Raw genomic sequence first — 18,123 nt, forward strand, 5'->3', positions numbered from 1 at the left:
GAGAAAATGCATGAAAAGCACTAGAAAAATGTCATTGATTGTTGTCTCTAATGTAACTTACAGTTCTGGCATTCTCTAATTTTTTTGAATTTTTCCTCTAGTTAAAATTTAAATTCTTTTAGCACATGCTTAACTTTTTAAAAATGAAGGATTGGGGGAAAAGAGGTACAACACTTTAAGGAAAGAATATAAATTTGCAAATTGGAGGTAAATGGATATATCACCATTTGAGGTTTATTGAGCCACTATGACAGAATTCTTAGTTTTTTTCAATTAATAAAATTTATTTCCAGATATCCCAGCCCCTCTTTTTTTCTCCCTAAACTATAGAAGGTATCCTCTGACAAATAGATATGTATATATCGATTTTATCTCTCATCCTTTCATTTTTCAGTTCATTCTCTAGAGGTGAACATCTACAAGTTATTTTTCAAATATTAAATCTGTAGCTGTTTATGTTATTCTCTTGGTCCTAATCATTTTGCTCTTCATTATCTCAGTTCTTTATATAGTTCTTTCCAAGAGTTTTCTTTTAATTAATCTGCTCAGAGTTTCTTAGAGCACACTATAATTCCATCACAATAATATACCACAATTTGTTTAGCCATTTCCCAATTGATGGACATCCCCTTAGTTTCTAGTTCCAGATGCAGAACAAGGCATAGATTTCTGGATAGAGACAGTAGTGGAATTTGTTTTGCTAAGACACTACTTTAAGGTTTGTCCCATTTTTCTCTTGTTCAGGATGGTAAGCTGTTCCTTAGCATTGAATTTTACCATTGCCTCATTATAAGCATGTTTTCAGAAGAAGTCTTTTTTTTCTGTTTTCCCTTGGTGTGAAAACTAGTATAGTTCTCAAAAGGCCTTATTCAAAAAAAATTCAAAACTGTTATCAGTAAATTGATCAAGAGACTCAATATTGGCTATTTAGTTATAGTAATTAGTATGTTGTCTTCCACTGTTGAGAGGAACTTTCCGGATTATTACTCTAAAGTCACCAGTTTTAAGCATTATTTATGGATGGATGGATAAATAACCTTCAATGTTTGCACTGAGTACTTTCTAGTGAACTAGCATACATAACTCAGTTGGGTGACTAATATTCAAAGAATGAAAAACAAAAATATGCATATGACACTAAAACCTTACTGAATATCATTATATGCTTCATATCAATTCAAAAGGCATTTCAGAATATGGTCTCTCAGTGCTATCCTTATTTCATGCACAGCTTTAGGATATTATCATTGTAGACCATACCACACCTGCAGAAAATAAACACTCATTATTTGTCCTTTTTTATTGTTCAAGCCTAGAAAAATGAGAGTTTCCTCCTTAAAGTACACAGTTAAAGGCAGAAAACTGAGAGAAACTCACAGATAATACAGAAAAGAACAATTAACAAATTCGAAATTAATAAAAAACTAAGATCATAGCTAAAATAACATGAAGGCTAATCGTTCATTTAAAACAAGGAGAAGCACTGGTTCTCTGATTTCACAGGTAGAGGGAACTCACTTTCCATCAAACCTAGGTGGCACATTTTTTGCAATTTAATGTCAGAGTGCATAAAACATTGATCACTTAAGTGACTTACCCAGTGTCATACAGTATTTGTTGAACATGGACTGCACCATCCAGACTTCCTAGTCACCTCTTTATATACTATGTCCCACTACAATCCTTTGAACTAAGATCAGAAATAAATAATAAAATATTGGTTGCTTATGAGGCACTGGACTAGATGATTTGAAACTGTGCTAAGCTTGGATATCAAAGAAATCCCACCTCTAACATTTATTAGATTTCTGACCATGGGCAATTCTCAATCTCTTTGAGCCCAAGTTTCTTTAAAATAGGGATATTAGCTACAGTTGGGTCGAATCTTATATGGCTATAAAGATCAAATGGAGTAATCAATAATGTATATAAAATACTATATGAGCTTTAAAACATTCAATGCAATGTAATCAGCTATTATTTAGGAAGAGCAATAGTCCATTTGGAGAGAGGTGATATATGAACACTGAAAAAAATGAGATATAAGAAAAGATTTAATTAACAGTTCAAGACAAAAGAAATAATTACATAAGTATAAAATAAGTGACAGTTTGCCCAAAATGGTTCATTTAATGCATGCTTTAGTTTACTAAGAGTTCCTATCAAAATATAATATACTTTGATGGACATGATTAATTTTTAAACAATTGTTGTAATAGTAGTCTTAGAGGAGAGAGAAATCATGTCAAGATAGCATGGTGAGAAAATATTGAATGGAGGAGGTAAAATCTGAGCTTGAATCTGAAGAATCCAAAGGATGTGAATGAGCAGAGAGAGGAAGAGAAAGGTCATTTGAGGTAGTTGGTGCACTATTTATAAAAATACAAAGATGCGAAAGCAATGTCTAGAGACAAAAAATAAATTCAATTTAACTGAATAGAAGTTTATTTAGAAAAGTAAGAGTGGAGAAAAGGCTAGAAATGGAGGTTGGTAAGAACTATAGAGCAAGTGACTTTAATGCTAGGTTTAGGGAGTTTACTCAGTCAACAAAATTAAATGCTTATTTCGTGTTAATAATTAGGGATACAAAGACAAAAACATGGTCTCTGACTTCAAGAAGCTTATATCTAATAGCAGAGACAATGAGACAACATGCAATATACATATTTATGTCTTTTATATTATATATATATATACAAGATCAATACAAGTGGAGAGTTTATCCCTAGGAAAAGGCACTATCAGTTTGGATGGGAGAGGACTGGGAAAGACATCTTTCTGAGAGTAAGAATTGAACTAAGTTATGAAAAAAGTCATGAATGTCCAAAGGTTGACAAAGTTGAGAAGAGGGAGCATTTAAATCATGGAAGATAGCTAGTGAAAGGTCATTAGTGAATGACCTTAAAGAAAATTTTAAAAATATCTTTTTTCTTATGGGAAATACGCATTTTGGGAGACAAAAGATAGGCAGAGATTCTTCATTTACACATTAGCAAAGAGTCTTTGAATATTTGAACACTGTGGATGGCTAGCCTGAGATTTTCATATACTATCATAGGGCTTAGAGCTGAAAAGATTTTAGAAATTAAATTGATTGAATATATAAGTTCCTTGAAGGCATTTTTGTTTCATTTTTGTCTTTATATTCACAATGCCTAACATACATTAGGTACCTAATAAATGCTTGTTAACTGAGCATTTAATTCTGTATACTCTTGACAGATAGGAAAAAAACCAAATCCCAGGTCCCTAACCAACGTCATCTAATTCTAAATCTAGAATACTTTCCTTTAATCAAAAAAAAAAAAACCAAGAATTTACTAAGCATTTCATATATTATAGGTTCTGTTCTAAAAAATGGAGATACAAAGAAAGGTTAAACAAAATCTCTGCCCTCAAGAAAATTACATTCTTATGAGAGAAAGCATTTAAACAACTAGTTAATGCAAAATATATTTAGATTAGATGAGAGGTGAGAGATTCATCAATTCTTTCTATTACATCTCACCTTTTGCCCTATTCTGATATTTCTGATCAGATTAGTACTTCTTCACCTCTTCCTTCCAGGCATATTCTGTTGAGTAAAGGATTTATTGGCCAAATTTCTAGACCATTAAACACTTTGAGAGTGGGGACTGTTACCTTTTTGTCTTTCTGTCCCAGTCCCTAGAACAACAAACATTTAAACAATAAACATCTATTTGTTAACATACTGTCATTTAATTATCAAGATTTTTGAGAATGCTTAAAGATGGCTTAAAACGAGAAAAAAAGAAGTGCTTTTGATTGATTCTCCTACTGTTGAGGTTGGGTATAGACATAGTAGGTTCATTTGTTCTTATTCTCTAGCCTCATTTTTCCTCTCTTAAAATATATTGTATGTTTTTATATTAATAAGTGCACAACTTTCATATGTTGGTGTCTTTTCCATTAAATTCATGATTTGATACTTAAATGGAGAGCCTTGTCATCTTAACCTGTATGAAATTTCTTGATGTGTGTAGTAAGTTCTACGGTTTTGGGGAAAAAATTTAACCTGGGTCACTAAAACACACTAAAGTTACATGTCTACAAAAAAACTACTCATTTTTTCCAGATATTTGGAAGTGGCATGATTAGTAAAAAATTTCAAAAACCTACTGAATTGTAGACCTAGGTTCAGACTGATACATGAACACAGTGCAGGAATTTAAACATTGAGTTAGTGATATAACTTCTTCTGACATTTTTCTTTTAAAAATTAATTGCATAGCATGCTCTTACCAATATTTTTTTTTCATTCTCACATAATTTATTGAAAAGAAAAATTAAGGGAGATGGGGAATGAATAAATATTGGAGCAGATGAATTTGTAGATGGCTATCATCATGGATGGAGATTTGGAGGAAATAATCCCCCATGTTCAGGATTATTTTTCCAAAAGCAATGACTAGTGGCTATTTTAAGGATAGCATTCATTTGTTTTCCTTTTACTCATGATAGAAGTAAAATAAAATTGAAAGTCAGGGATCATCATGGCAATATTAAATGTTGACAATTGTGTTTTGAGTTTGGCTAAAGATTGTAGAAGGGGAAATTTCATTAAATAAAAACGAGGTAGTTACGATTTAAGTGAAATAGGTAGCCTACAGAGTCAGAGCTTTACAAATCATTATGTATTTTCCCATACAAGCCTAAGAGTCAGAAAGTCTGAGACTAACATCTTGTGGTATGATCTATTGTATTTTTATTTTTTGTCCTTGAATCCCTAGCATATAGGATGCTGCCTAGCTAACTCACTGTATTGGCAGTGATTCGATAGATTATTTCTTCTGAGCCTCATTTTCTCCATGTATAGAATTACCATATGAGGAAACAAAATTTTGCTAAATGAGTTAAAACCTTTTATTACAAGATTTATGAATTTACTACATGGCCAAGTATATGTGAAGGATTCCAAGAAAGGTACCATGTTTGTTTTTACGATTTTCAAATATGGGAAAAAGATACTTTCATGAAAATTAAGGAACTAATGATGATATTCTTATGGATATAGAAATCATTATTAAGGATATTCCTCCAACTCTCTACCCCTTTTAACTCTATGTGATTTTTGGCCTGTGTTTTTTTCTATATATCCTCTTGATAGGATCTATTCAACATGGTTGAAGTTTCTATGTTTTTTCATTAATATCTATAATGCTAGGATGCCACTTAGGTGGTAAATGTAATATCTCCCAGTGTTGCAATGAATTCATCCATAACCTTTTCTGATCATGAACATCTTCAGTAATGTCTTTTAAGTGAATTCTTGTGCATGTCATCCTTGATTATAGAAAATGAGTCAAATCAATGAACATTTATTAAGTACTTACTATGAGCTAATATATGGACTTATTGAAAAATAATAATGGACTTAGTGATAAACAGATCTGTCTAGCTTTTAATCTAGTCCCTTCATCATCCTTTATAATTTGCCTTTATACTAACAATAATATTGCAACCTGTCTTTGCTCAAGTCTTTCCTAAGTAGTATTGCTAAACTAATATAGTCATTTCATGAATACTATGGCTGGCATCCTATTTGGGGGGAAATGGGGAGAAGAATAAGATTGAACTAGTAAACATTCTACCTTATATCTTTTTGTAGTAGTTTAGGAAATGAATTACCCAAAGGAATCAAGTGTAGAACTTTCTTTTCTTTATTTCTATTTTAAAGGTTACCATTCATACTCAAGTATGTAACTTTCCTTTCCTAATTTCCATTTTTAAAGGGTGCCACTTTTTCTCAGGGGCAGGGAGGTGGCACAGTGGGTAAAGTGCAGCCTTGGAGTCAAGAAAAATTCATCTTTCGGAGTTCAAATCCAACCTCAGACACTTATTAGCTGTGTGACCCTGAGCAAGTTACTTAACCCTGCTTGCCTCCATTTCCTCATCTGTAAAATAAGCTGGAGAGGGAACTGCCAAACCAGTCTAGCATATTTTCCATGAAAACCCCAATGAGATCCCAAATGGGATGATGAAAACTTAGACATGATTAATTGTCAAAACAACAAATCTTTCTCAGAGTTTTTTCATTTGATCATACATAACCAAAATTTTTAAATTCTTTTCAACTTTAATTTTCTTCCACTTATTGTTTAGTTAACATCTTTTCCTTTTATTCCTCTTCATTTGTCCTTCTACAGGCCTGGATGACTGTCTTCAGCAGTACATTAAGAACTTTGAGAGGGAAAAGATCAGTGGGGACCAGCTGCTTCGAATTACCCACCAGGAACTGGAAGACTTGGGAGTCACTCGCATTGGCCATCAAGAGCTTATATTGGAGGCAGTAGATCTACTGTGTGCACTGGTAAGTTTCCTACAGAATATAACATTTGTGGGAAGGGAAAGCAATTTTTCTGTTTTTACTATAATATAGTATTATGAGAATTGTTTACATATTTATCATATATACCAAGGATATTTTGATAATTATATTTAGAGGTAACAGGAAAAGGTTTTAGAAATTACTTTCTACAGTAAAATGCATATTTACTATAACACAATTGACTGAGATAGAAAATTAATTGTCTCAATGTGCTTATTGTTTTTGACTATTTTAAAAATGTAGAGCAAAATAGCATCTTAACATCTGTCTTCCAACAAAGCAACTCCCATGCCCATGTATAAATTATATAAGAGTTTTTGAAAGATATAATAGCAGAAATAACATTATTCAACAACCCTTTCATTATTAATATCAGTTGAGACAAGTAACAGAAAGAGATAGTTTGCCAAAGATATTCACAAATGTCAGAGGATATTTAATGTAGTGGAAGTTGAAGAGGGATTCCATATAAATGTTGAGTGTCTTCAGATATTCCTGTTTGCAGTTGACATTTTGTTTATTACAGCATAATCATTCAAATGAATTAAGTGGATGAAAACTTCACATTATTTAAACCATAATATATATGTATATGTATACACTATGGAACACACAGACATTCATATTTGCACACATTCACATGCACACACCTTGGACAAACACTACAAATGGGTAATTAGCTGAATCAGAATTCAGCAGGAAGAGGACAATGGGCTGGATTTCATTTGGAAAATTGCAAATTTATTTTAATAATGACAAACTTCTTCCTTAAACAAGATATCTTTTTAACAGCAATGTCCTTCCAGTGATTTTGTAGGGCTACAAAGTATGAAACAGCATAGTTTCTGAAGAACTAAAATTGAAGATTGGCTATAGGTCAATGGAGAGATGCACATTAAAGAAAATAAACAATTATTAAGGTGAAGTAGTGTAAAAGATGCCAAAGAAATAAAGCTAGGTCTTGAGTAGTGTGAATGATGAATACCAGGAAGTGGTCTCATTCTGATTCACACTGCATAAATCCACTGGGCTCAAACCAAATACTATATTTTACATGCATAATTATAACTGAAAAATGAAAACCTAAATACATGCAACCACCACTTTACAATATATACTTTTCACACCGATCATGTATATGAATTATACTGGTCACATGGTAAGAATGTAGGGTGATTGATGGATAGACTCTATATTCTATTGGAAATCTCATGATATCAAGAGAGTGTGAAAAAGATCCCTAATATACAGAGGAATTCAAGAAAGCCATTGGGGAAAGTGGAATAGTATATTCAGGCATGAATAGATTATGCTCTATGCCACTGATGGGAATACATGTATCAATGACTTTGCAGATCCACTGGAACATTAAAAGTAATAATAAAGGTTGACAAAGAGAAGGAACTTGAATTCTCCCAAACTCTCATCTGATGACTACTAACCTTGAATCAAATAGTTTATAAGACCTAAAGCTTAAAATTTCAGACTACAGTTTTGAGCTGTTTCCAGTTTTTTTTTCTAACTGCAAGTCTGTTGACTGGTATTGTAAAAATTTTGCTACCAAAAGTTTACTTTTTTTTTAATTTCAGCTTTAAAAAAAAACATTTTACTCTTCTGCCTACTTCTCTGCAAGTTACCACTTTCTACCCATTGTCACCACTTCTATTTTATGTAGACCAAGAAGTTCTGAATGTTCTAATAAGACAAGAAAAAGAAGGGACTAACCATAGGTAAAGGAGAAAAAAATTACTTTTTGTAACTAAAATTACTAATTTTCTTAATTAAATGTAAAAATAATTAGAATAACTTCATCAAACTAAAAGGATATAAATTTAAATGCACACAAATCATCAGCATTCCAATACATAATACCAATATAACACAGCAAGAAGATATAAAATGAAAAATTCCATTTAAAATAACTACAAAATATATAAAATACTTGGGAATCTTCCATTTATACCTTCTTCTATTCTTCCCATCTCCCAGAAAAAGCTGAAACATTCCTATCATATACAAACACACAGGAACATGCATACACACATACATATAGGCAGTCTCTGGAGAGTGCAGAGTCTAATCTGTACGTAGTTATTTAGTTGGGAAACAGTGCCAAGTTACAAATTATGAAGCCCTGTATCTCAGCTGGTGTCACCATGTTCAGCTATTTGAGAAACTTAAAATAGCAACTTGCTCTGAGAGTTTTTCCTACCAGCCTTTGGGAAAATCCAACCAGTTCTAAAGCACCTTTCCCTCTTAAGGTATTCATTTGAAATTCATATTGCAGGCATTGTCTCTGAATATAAAGAGATGAGAAAGTAGCCCATTTATGGAAAAATCAACCTGGAAAAAAAGTCATTTCATTTTTTGTAGTTTCTTCCAAACATTTCCCTTGAGAATTATAAATTACACAGTGAATGATTATTCCAGTGCATTGAAAGATAGCTCATGTAAGAGAGCTTATACAGGAGAGAAGCAAAAATTAAAATGATCCTTTAACCAAAATCCCCCAGGGCATAAAATATTTCCCAGGAGAACGATTCATTCCAAATTCTGTCCAACCATATTTTATAAAACCAGACTTTTGATTCTAAAACTTCTTGATATCTCATTCCTTAAATGTCTTCTCTAAAAACCAAATTGGATCTTTGGTTTCTCAAACTCCTTGCCATCTCATTTTTAAGTTTCTTCTTTTCTATGTAGGTATTTTAATTTCCAGTCATGGAGTGGATGCTCCCAGTAGATGACTGGAGAAGTGGAAGGAGATAAAGAGTATTTCTAGTTAGCTCTGGATCACTTTATGAAACAGGCACGTTCCAATAAAGTTGCCTGTAAAACACATTTCTGAAAAGTAGATCCGATTTTCCAACTAAGTTCCACTATAAAAAAGTGTAAATAGCTTTCCAGAGGAACAGAATACTCTGAGTTGCACAGGCTCATGGTATTTTAAATATTGCATAATGGTCACTATTTTTACAGCACTTTCAACTCATTGATGCACCTTCCCAATTGTGGACCATCTACTTTTCTGTCATTGATCATCTTTGTGCTTTCCTCGAATTTTTCTCCTTTCTGACTCCTTATTTCTAGCTCCTGGAATTTGGACCTCTTCTTTCTTTTCTTTTTATTTGCATGTTTATAATCTAATAGAATCTAAATCTATTTGAGCTGAGTTAGTTTGCTATACAAAACTCTTACAATAAACCTTCATCTTGGATTTATAACTGAAAGACAAGTTAGAAATCATCTTATCTGATTCTCTCATTTTAAATGAGGAAACTGAGATCCAGTTCCTCAGTACTATTTCTACTGCTACTTGTAATATAACCTAGCAATTGCTTACAATCTGAGTTTTTAGTTCTGTTTTTTTAAGTGAATTCCTCATTTAAAAATGTTTATGATCATAATTATATAACTCTAGGTAAGCAATGTGTTTATAATCTTTATTATAAATACATTTGTACAACAGTCTCATCTCATCATCTCTATCATAACAACAATGCTACCACATGTATAATGCTTTTTCATTTATAGCTTTCATGTAAATTTATTTATTTAATGCTTACTGCATCTATGGGGAGCCAGAACAATTGTGGTCACCTTATTTTATTAGATTATGGAAATTGCAGCTCAGAGAAATACATACCTTACCCATATCACAAAGTAAGGGTCAATAGATAGATTCAAACCTGGAATTTTTGGTCTGAGATTCAGTATTTTCCCCCTGCCAATACGCATGGTATTTAGAAGATTCTATACACAGTACAAATCTAATAAAAGTGAGGAAAATTTAATTGCTTCAAAACTGCCAAAGTAACTACACATTAGTATTCATAGATGAATAAATGTCATCCTAATGGCTCATTTATGCATGCATTTATTTTATAGTTGTTTTGTGAACATGTATTATAGAGAACTTACAATATACTTATTTTGGATATAGCATTAGCATAATTATTTTTGATCAGCTGATAAACCAGCCTGCTTAACTCTAAAAAGTTAAAAATCTAATATTATATCTTCAAAATTCCAAAAATCTTAAAAAATTTTTTCACCTTTATCTTATTTTTTTTATTCCTCAGCTTTAAGTATAAGATGGATGTACTGCCTTGAGCTGAAATGCTTTTTAAGGAAATACTAAGGAAGAAAATTTGGTACTCGTTCACTGTTGAGAATAATTAGTATGCCAGATAGTGTAAAGATCACATAGGTTTGGACACAGGTGCAAATTCTATGCATTACAAGGTAGAACCTCAAATTTCAGAAGGGCTTTTTTGGGAGATAAATCCACTTGATTTTCAATTAGTAAAGGAGCCTATTTCTGTGTATTGGCTTTAAGACTCAGAATTTAAACTCCTCACTGAAACTGACCTCTGTCAGGCAGATTTTACAGTCTAGATTAGCCAAGAAAATGAAACACGGGCTAGAAAATGTAGAAGATAGAGAAACTCTATCACTTCCTGTCTAAGAAAAATAGTATAATCTATCCTGTGACCTGAAGGCTATGTATAAGTGGTTTCAGGTAAGATTTGCCAGGGAAAAAATTATTTTCAGGTTAGGTAAGAAATTGAATTGTTGAGTGAATGATGTGAATATGGCTCTATATGTAAAGTAATGGACTATGAGGATTTGTGGGATTGACATAGCTTTTAAAAGTATAAAAGGCAAGGCAAGATCTTTGTTTTGGGAAACGCTATTTTGATGGTATTTGGAAAGTTTATTCATTTTCTAAAATGTATCATTTTGAGAGCTTACTTTATTAAAGGTGCCCTTTCTTGAACAGTTGATGTTTAAACACACGTTATTAGCCTGTCTATATTGCGAATGATCCTGGATATTTTTCTAAAGAAATTGAACTCCAGAGCTTTTGAGGAATCATTGAGTTCCTTCACTCAACTGTCAAATTCTTGATATTCCTAACTCTTAAATCTTATCATATTATTCACCAGCTCAAAAAAACTCCAGGACCCCACTCTTGACTCTAAGAAACAACTGACATTCCTCTGTTTGTCTTCTGAAACTCTTCACAATCTGTCTCCATCCTGTTTTTCTTGACTTACTGCATATTACTTCCCTTCATACTTGTCTTCCTGCTTCCTCTATTCCTGACATTACTTATGGCTCCTATCTCCATGGCAGCCCTCACATGCATGTCCAAACTAGAGCTCATTTTTATCCCTCTCAATTTCCATATTTCCATTTGCAAAGGGCACCACCATTCTCCCGGTTACCCAGGTGTCCAGCCTCAATTGATGACACCCAGTGTCATCCTCAATTCCTCATTCTCACTCATCTCATACATCCAATCCATTGCCAATTCTTGTCCTTTCTGTCATTACATCTATTATTTAATATTTCCCTTTTTTCTAGATAGTCATGTCCTTAAAGTCCTCATTTCCTCAATTGCTCTCTAATTGATCTCCCTATCTCTGATTTCTTCCCAGTCCAATTCATCCATATAACTGACAAAGCTATATTCCTCAGTGGATAGGTGCAGACATTTTGTAGCTCTATCCTCAATAAATTGCAGTGCCTCCTAGTTACCTGTAAGATCAATATAAAATATTTTGTTTAGCATTTCACAACCTGGCTTCTTCTGACCTTTCCATTCTTCAGACATGTTCATCTCTTCTATGTACTACAATTGTACTAACCTTTATTTGTTCTTCACATACAGTATTCCTTCTCCTTTCTTCATTTGTTTTCCCTGCCTGGGTAACTGTCTAAACTGTCCTCCTTTCTCAACTCCTCTTACTAAAAACCCAAGTTCCCTTCAAGTTCAAATGCCAACCTCCCCAAAAGACCTTTGCAGATCTTCCCAGATGTTGTTGCTTTCCTCTCTGAGATTACCTTCCTTCTACTCTGTATGTATCTTCTTTCTACCTATTTATGTCCCCTATTAAAAATTTAAGATCCTTGAAGGCAAATACTGTTTTTGTTTTTTCTTTGTATTCCCGGTGCATAGTAATGTTTCTGACATACTTTAAATGCTTTATAAATGATTATTGATTATTGCCCTATGGATTATTTGTCATTTTAATTATTTTGGTAACCTAGTGTCCTGTGGTTGGCAACCAACCAGCATCACTGAGAGAATTAGAGAGTAAAGAATTTGTGACAGTGGTCTATTTGGAATAAGTGAAAGAAAGCCAGTGAATTTTTGCAAATTAGACACTTTTTCCTCAATTCATTTTCCATCTACTATGTCTTTCCAAGAACAATGCACTAATGGACTAATTTGATGCCTGTCCAACTACCTGCCATTGTCTGGGCAACATAAGGTTTTCAGGCAATCGGTATTCATTTATTAAGACCTACTATATGTCAGAGGCACTGTGCTAAGCTCTGGAGATACAAAGGAAGGTCCAATATAGAACCTACCCTTAAGAAATTGAGAATCTAATGAGGAAGACAACATTTATGTACACTATGTATGAGCAAGTTCTATTCAGGATCTGTTTCCATCTCCTTTAATTTTCCAGTGTGAGTGGTGAGACCAGTCTCATTTTCTGATGATTTCATTGAGGATCCTTTACAGTGTTCCAAAATTTAATGAAGTTAGTAAAATTGCCAAGTTATTAAAATTATGCAAATGTGAACATTTGAAGAAATCTGTCACTGACTAGAAAAACTTTTTTTGTTTGGATTTTGTGAAGGACATCTTAGGAGGATTTTAATACTTGGCTTAATGAGTTAGTTAAAATGATAAACAATTCATGATTTTAAAATGCTTCACCAAGAGAACATTATATAGAGCAACAGAAATATTGTTTGAATAATAACTGTGAATGTCCACCTCCAGAGAAAAAATTAACAAACTGAAACATCCATGACAATAGTTGAATATATACATTGGAATTTTTGTCAAATGATGCCTTCTCCAATGCAGGAAGGGGAGGGAAGGAGGAAGAGAATTGGAAACTTTAATGTAGTGAACAAACAAACATAATTTTTAAATAACATAAAATCCTTCAGAACAAGGAACTTGTCTGTTCCCTATTAGCTCTAGGGCCTATGTTTCCAGAAATTCTAGAGCTTTCCTCTGACTCATCCGATAGATCAGTAACATCAGCATTTTTATTGTGTATTCCTAACAGTAAAAATAAAATTAAGGATATACCCCCAAAATATGTTTTTATTATTTATACATTTCATGTGTGTACAGCTATGAAAATAATTTTGAATGTTATCAAGCATACACAAAAATGGAAAATTTCTTAAATGATGTTTGGAAGGTGATATAATAGAGGGCCATTGGAGTTGACTGAGTTGAGAACCTGTGCTTTACCAAAATCATTTTGGTCACTGTTTGGCAGGCAAATTGGAGTGGAGTGAGACTTGAGTCTGAGAGTCCTCTAATAAGAAGACTATTGTAATAGAGGTGATAAATTCCTAATGAGGCTAGTGGTTGCATTAGTATGGAGAAGAGAGCATAGTACAAGAAGTATTGCAGAAGTAAAAAAGAAATTATAAGATTTTATTATTTATTGCCTTTGTGGTTTGAGGTAAAGTGAGATGTTATGTATGAAGCCAAGATTGCAGACTTGGGTGGCTGGAAGGATATTGGTGCTTTCAACAGAAAAAGGGAAGTTTAAGATTTGCAAAGTGCTTTACAAATATTTTCTCATTTTATCCTCACAATAACCCTGGGAAGTAGGTTCTTTTATTATCTCTATTTTACAGAAGAGGAAACTGAGGCAAATATAAGCTAAGTAATTTGCCCAGGGTCACACATCTAATAAGTACTTAAAGAAGAATTTTAACACAGGTTCTCCTGACTCTATGTCTCTTTCTCTATTCTCTGCCTTACCTAGTACTTTGATAGGTAATGAAACCTAGGTGATTGATGGAATCATCAAATGGAAGCATGTAGAAAGAAGAATAGAGGACCTAAAACAGATCCTTATGGAATTCTCACAGTTAGAAAGAAGGATATAGTTCATGACTGGAAAATGAGCTGTGAGAAAGAGCAGTCAGAAAGGTTATAGGAGAATAACTAGTGTCACAAAAACGTCTAAGACAAAAGAACAGGGTAGAACAATTTCCAGGAAGAAAGCATGATCAACAGTGTTAAACCTTGCTAAAAGGTAAAGAAGGATGAGCACTGAAAAAAAAGGCCATCGTATTTGTTAATTATAATATCACTGGTGATTAGAGAACAGTTTCAGTTGAGTAAAAAGTTAAGGATAATAAAGAAATTTAGAATCTGAAGAAATGAAAAAGTGGAAGTTTCCTTGAGGAAGACAGAGAACTTTGGGTTTTTGACAGAAAAATAATGTAATTACCAATCATCCACTTTTGCTCATTCTGGGCTATTCACTCTTTCCTACTGAAAAACTAAAAGTGTGTGTGTGTGTGTGTGTGTGTGTGTGTGTGTGTGTGTGTGTGTGTGTTTTGAGGTAGCTTTATAGAACAATCATTCTCTGAGCACATATCCCACCCATGAAGAGGTGTCTGCCACAGCCAAGAAATGATGAGTCCAGAGCAGGAATACTGGCAGCGAGGGAGGAAGCTTTGCCTGAAGATGCCTGGCTTAGTTTAGGTTATAACTATTGTGCGTGCCCCTCACCTGGCACAACTACAAGGGAAAACAGAGGTGGTAAAGGTGGTAATTGATGGATTGAGGTGATATAGTTACTGGAGTCAGCTCCACAAATGGTGGTGAGAAAGAAGAAGAAAATGTGACTCATCTTCTATCCCTCCATTAGTTGTTCTCACATTCCTTGGGATCTTGCCACATACCCCTTTTTGGAGATGATTGGTATAAAGAGTTAGGGTCACAAGTCACATAGATCAAAACTAAAGCTGCCTTTGTAGGCAAGTCGTATTGCCCATTTGACCCAGCATAGTCATGAACAACAGGACTTTCATGATAATGAAATGTGACCTCCTTCTCTCCCAACATATGCATGGAGGACCTATTCCCCAAAGCATTCCCTTCTAATATGCACTTAGAACTCTCTCCCTTATTTCAGCTAATTATCCCACCCTGAATTCCAAGACAATTATAATACATAATTATTAGTAATAGTTTAATTTTATACCATATTCTTATGTACTAATTCATAATAGTCTACTATTGGTAGAATGGCCTATTTGTTACAGAACATGAATGAATATGAGTAAAAACATTAGACATAAGTACAGTAAGAAAAGTTTTGGCAATTTCCATAAAATGTTCTAGCTCAACTCCTTTTGGCCTGAGTAGAGACACATGAACAAAAGTCTACTTTCAATGTATCCTTCAAGCCTCACCCTCATCCTAATAATAAACCTATCATAGCATTAATCATCTTCTAAATCTCTTATTCTATTGTTCTTTCCCCTACACTAGGCTTCTCCCCCCACCCCCAGAAATCTCCCAGACTAGAGACAGCTAGATGGCTCAATAAATAGAGAGCCAAGCCTAGAAACAAGAGGTCCTGAGTTTAAAATTGGATTCATACACTTCCTAACTGTGTGATCCTCAGAAAGTCAAAACCCCAATTGCCTACCCTTTATCCCTTATTGCTATTCTGCCTTGGAACCAATAAACAGTATTGATTCTCTAACAGAAGGTCAGGATTTTAAAAAGAGAAAGAAAGAAATCTTAAAAACTTCTAAACAGTCAAGCTTATGGAGAAAAGTTTTCCAAATGTTTACTTTTGCTAACTCAGAATAGAATGCAGATCTATGTTGTATGCCTGAAATGATTTAAATAAGGCCTGATTGAAAAGGAAAAAGTTTATGATCTCTCAAGATGTCTTTCAGTCATCTGTTTTTGAGATTGATTCTTCATACTAGAATGATGTGTAGATAGATGATAGATAGGTAGGTAGATAGACTGATGAATAGATTAGGTGAAAGATAGATAGATAGATAGATAGATAGATAGATAGATAGATAGACAGACAGATAGATAGTAGACATAAACTTTTGCTAAGAAAATCCATGTTACTATGTCATAGAAGTCTTGCTACTTTGTAGGACAACATGCTGAGATGATGATCTTAAATGTCACTTTTTTCAAAATTCAGAACTATGGCCTGGAAACTGAAAACCTCAAAACCCTTTCTCACAAGTTAAACGCATCTGCCAAAAATCTGCAGAATTTTATTATTGGAAGGAGGAGGAGTGGTCACTATGATGGGAGGACTAGCCGGAAATTGCCAAATGACTTCCTGACCTCTGTTGTGGACCTGATTGGAGCAGCTAAAAGTCTGCTGGCATGGTTGGACAGGTAAAAAATCTCTCATATATATGTTTTATAGTACAAATACATGCAGATATGTGACATCTTTTATGTCTGTAAAATAGATTTATTAATTGGGGGGAGAAAATATGTGGAAGTTTTGCTAACATCTTTGCTCTTAAGTGATTTTAGTTGGAAATTAAAATTTTGTCCAAAAGACATTTCCTAAAATAGTCTCATTAATATAAATGATTATGTAATAGTACAATAAAAAATGTCTAGTCCACTTGCATACATTTCGTTGCTATTTTCTGAAATCAGGATTCAAGGTATATGACAAAGGATATGCTTTTTGCAATTTCTCATTAAAGGTACATTTCCTTGAAATTGGTAGTGGCAGAAAAAAATGTAGACACATAGCTCCTACAAACACAAGTTGTCATGAAGTAGGGAAACTTGTCAATCATTTGATTAAACACAGTTATTAATTGCTTATCATGTTCCAAGAACAATGCTGCTGAGTGCGAATGATACAAATAAAAAAGTGAGACAAATCTTTCCCTCAAAGAACTTTCATTCTACTAGCAGGATATGATATTTTCAAAGATAAATACATGACATATAAAATAAATAGTGATTTGTTGACAGACACTTACAACTAAGAGAATTAGAAAAGGCCTCTTGAATTGAGCCTTGAAGAGAACATAAAGATACTTAATTGAAATATAATCTGGAAAATAAGGATAAAAAAGTAATAATGTTTAAAAAAGGTATGTAATCGCTACATGAGGATCTCTACATATGGATTTCAATGATAAGGAGACATAAAGGCAACTTGAAGATCATAGCTCTCCCAGAGCATAAGGCAAAAAAGACTGAATATTATAACTTAAGAAAAAATACATGAAAGCTGCCCCAAAATTCTGAAAACAAAATACCAGTTGAAAGAATCCACTAGATTCTCTTCTAGAATCTACCTCTAGAAAAGGAAAAAAATAAAACAATCTATGTTGCAAAGGAGTTAAATTAAACAATTCCAATGTTAAACACATATAGTTATATATGTATGTGTCTGTATGTGTGTACATACAAATATATTGTGTGCATATAGTTTATAAAAACTATACATACATATACATATGTATGTATAGTTGTGTCTACAAGGGGCCAGAAGAAAAACCTTTTAACATAAAAGTAAGGAAATTTAAATAGCACAATACTATTATAAGCTTAACAAAAACCACAGGAGAAAATAGAATATATACCCTTTAAAATGAAAGTTATGATGTAACTCAAAATTACATACCCTGAAACATGAGTTTAATCATCAATTAAAAAATAGTTATCAATAAAAGAGATGTTTGATACATTTTCCCATAAAAGAAAGACATGAGCAGATTATCCACTTTGCAAGCAAAAAAAGTAAGTAACAGCTGCTACATAAAACAAAAAGAAAATAAATTATCCCATATTTAGAGACTATAAGAAAGAGAAGAAAGAGAATTATACCTAAGCAATTAAAAAAACTATAACAACAGAAATGTAACAGAAACACCCTTTAGATATTTCTTTCTAAAAGTGCACAAGATTCTGCAGAAAGCAA

General features: G+C 33.1%; 1 protein-coding gene across 1 annotated transcript in view; it reads left to right on the top strand.

The window, feature by feature from the left end:
* CNKSR2 (connector enhancer of kinase suppressor of Ras 2) overlaps window positions 1-18,123 on the top strand; it is a 338,457-nt gene that overhangs the window by 107,036 nt on the left and 213,298 nt on the right. The window contains exons 3-4 of the mRNA XM_044669208.1: window positions 6,168-6,331; window positions 16,366-16,568. Coding sequence (XP_044525143.1) covers window positions 6,168-6,331; window positions 16,366-16,568 — 367 coding nt within the window. The remainder of the gene's footprint in view (window positions 1-6,167; window positions 6,332-16,365; window positions 16,569-18,123) is intronic.

This window comes from Gracilinanus agilis, chromosome 3 (assembly GCF_016433145.1).
Source record: "Gracilinanus agilis isolate LMUSP501 chromosome 3, AgileGrace, whole genome shotgun sequence".
NCBI lineage: Eukaryota > Metazoa > Chordata > Mammalia > Didelphimorphia > Didelphidae > Gracilinanus > Gracilinanus agilis.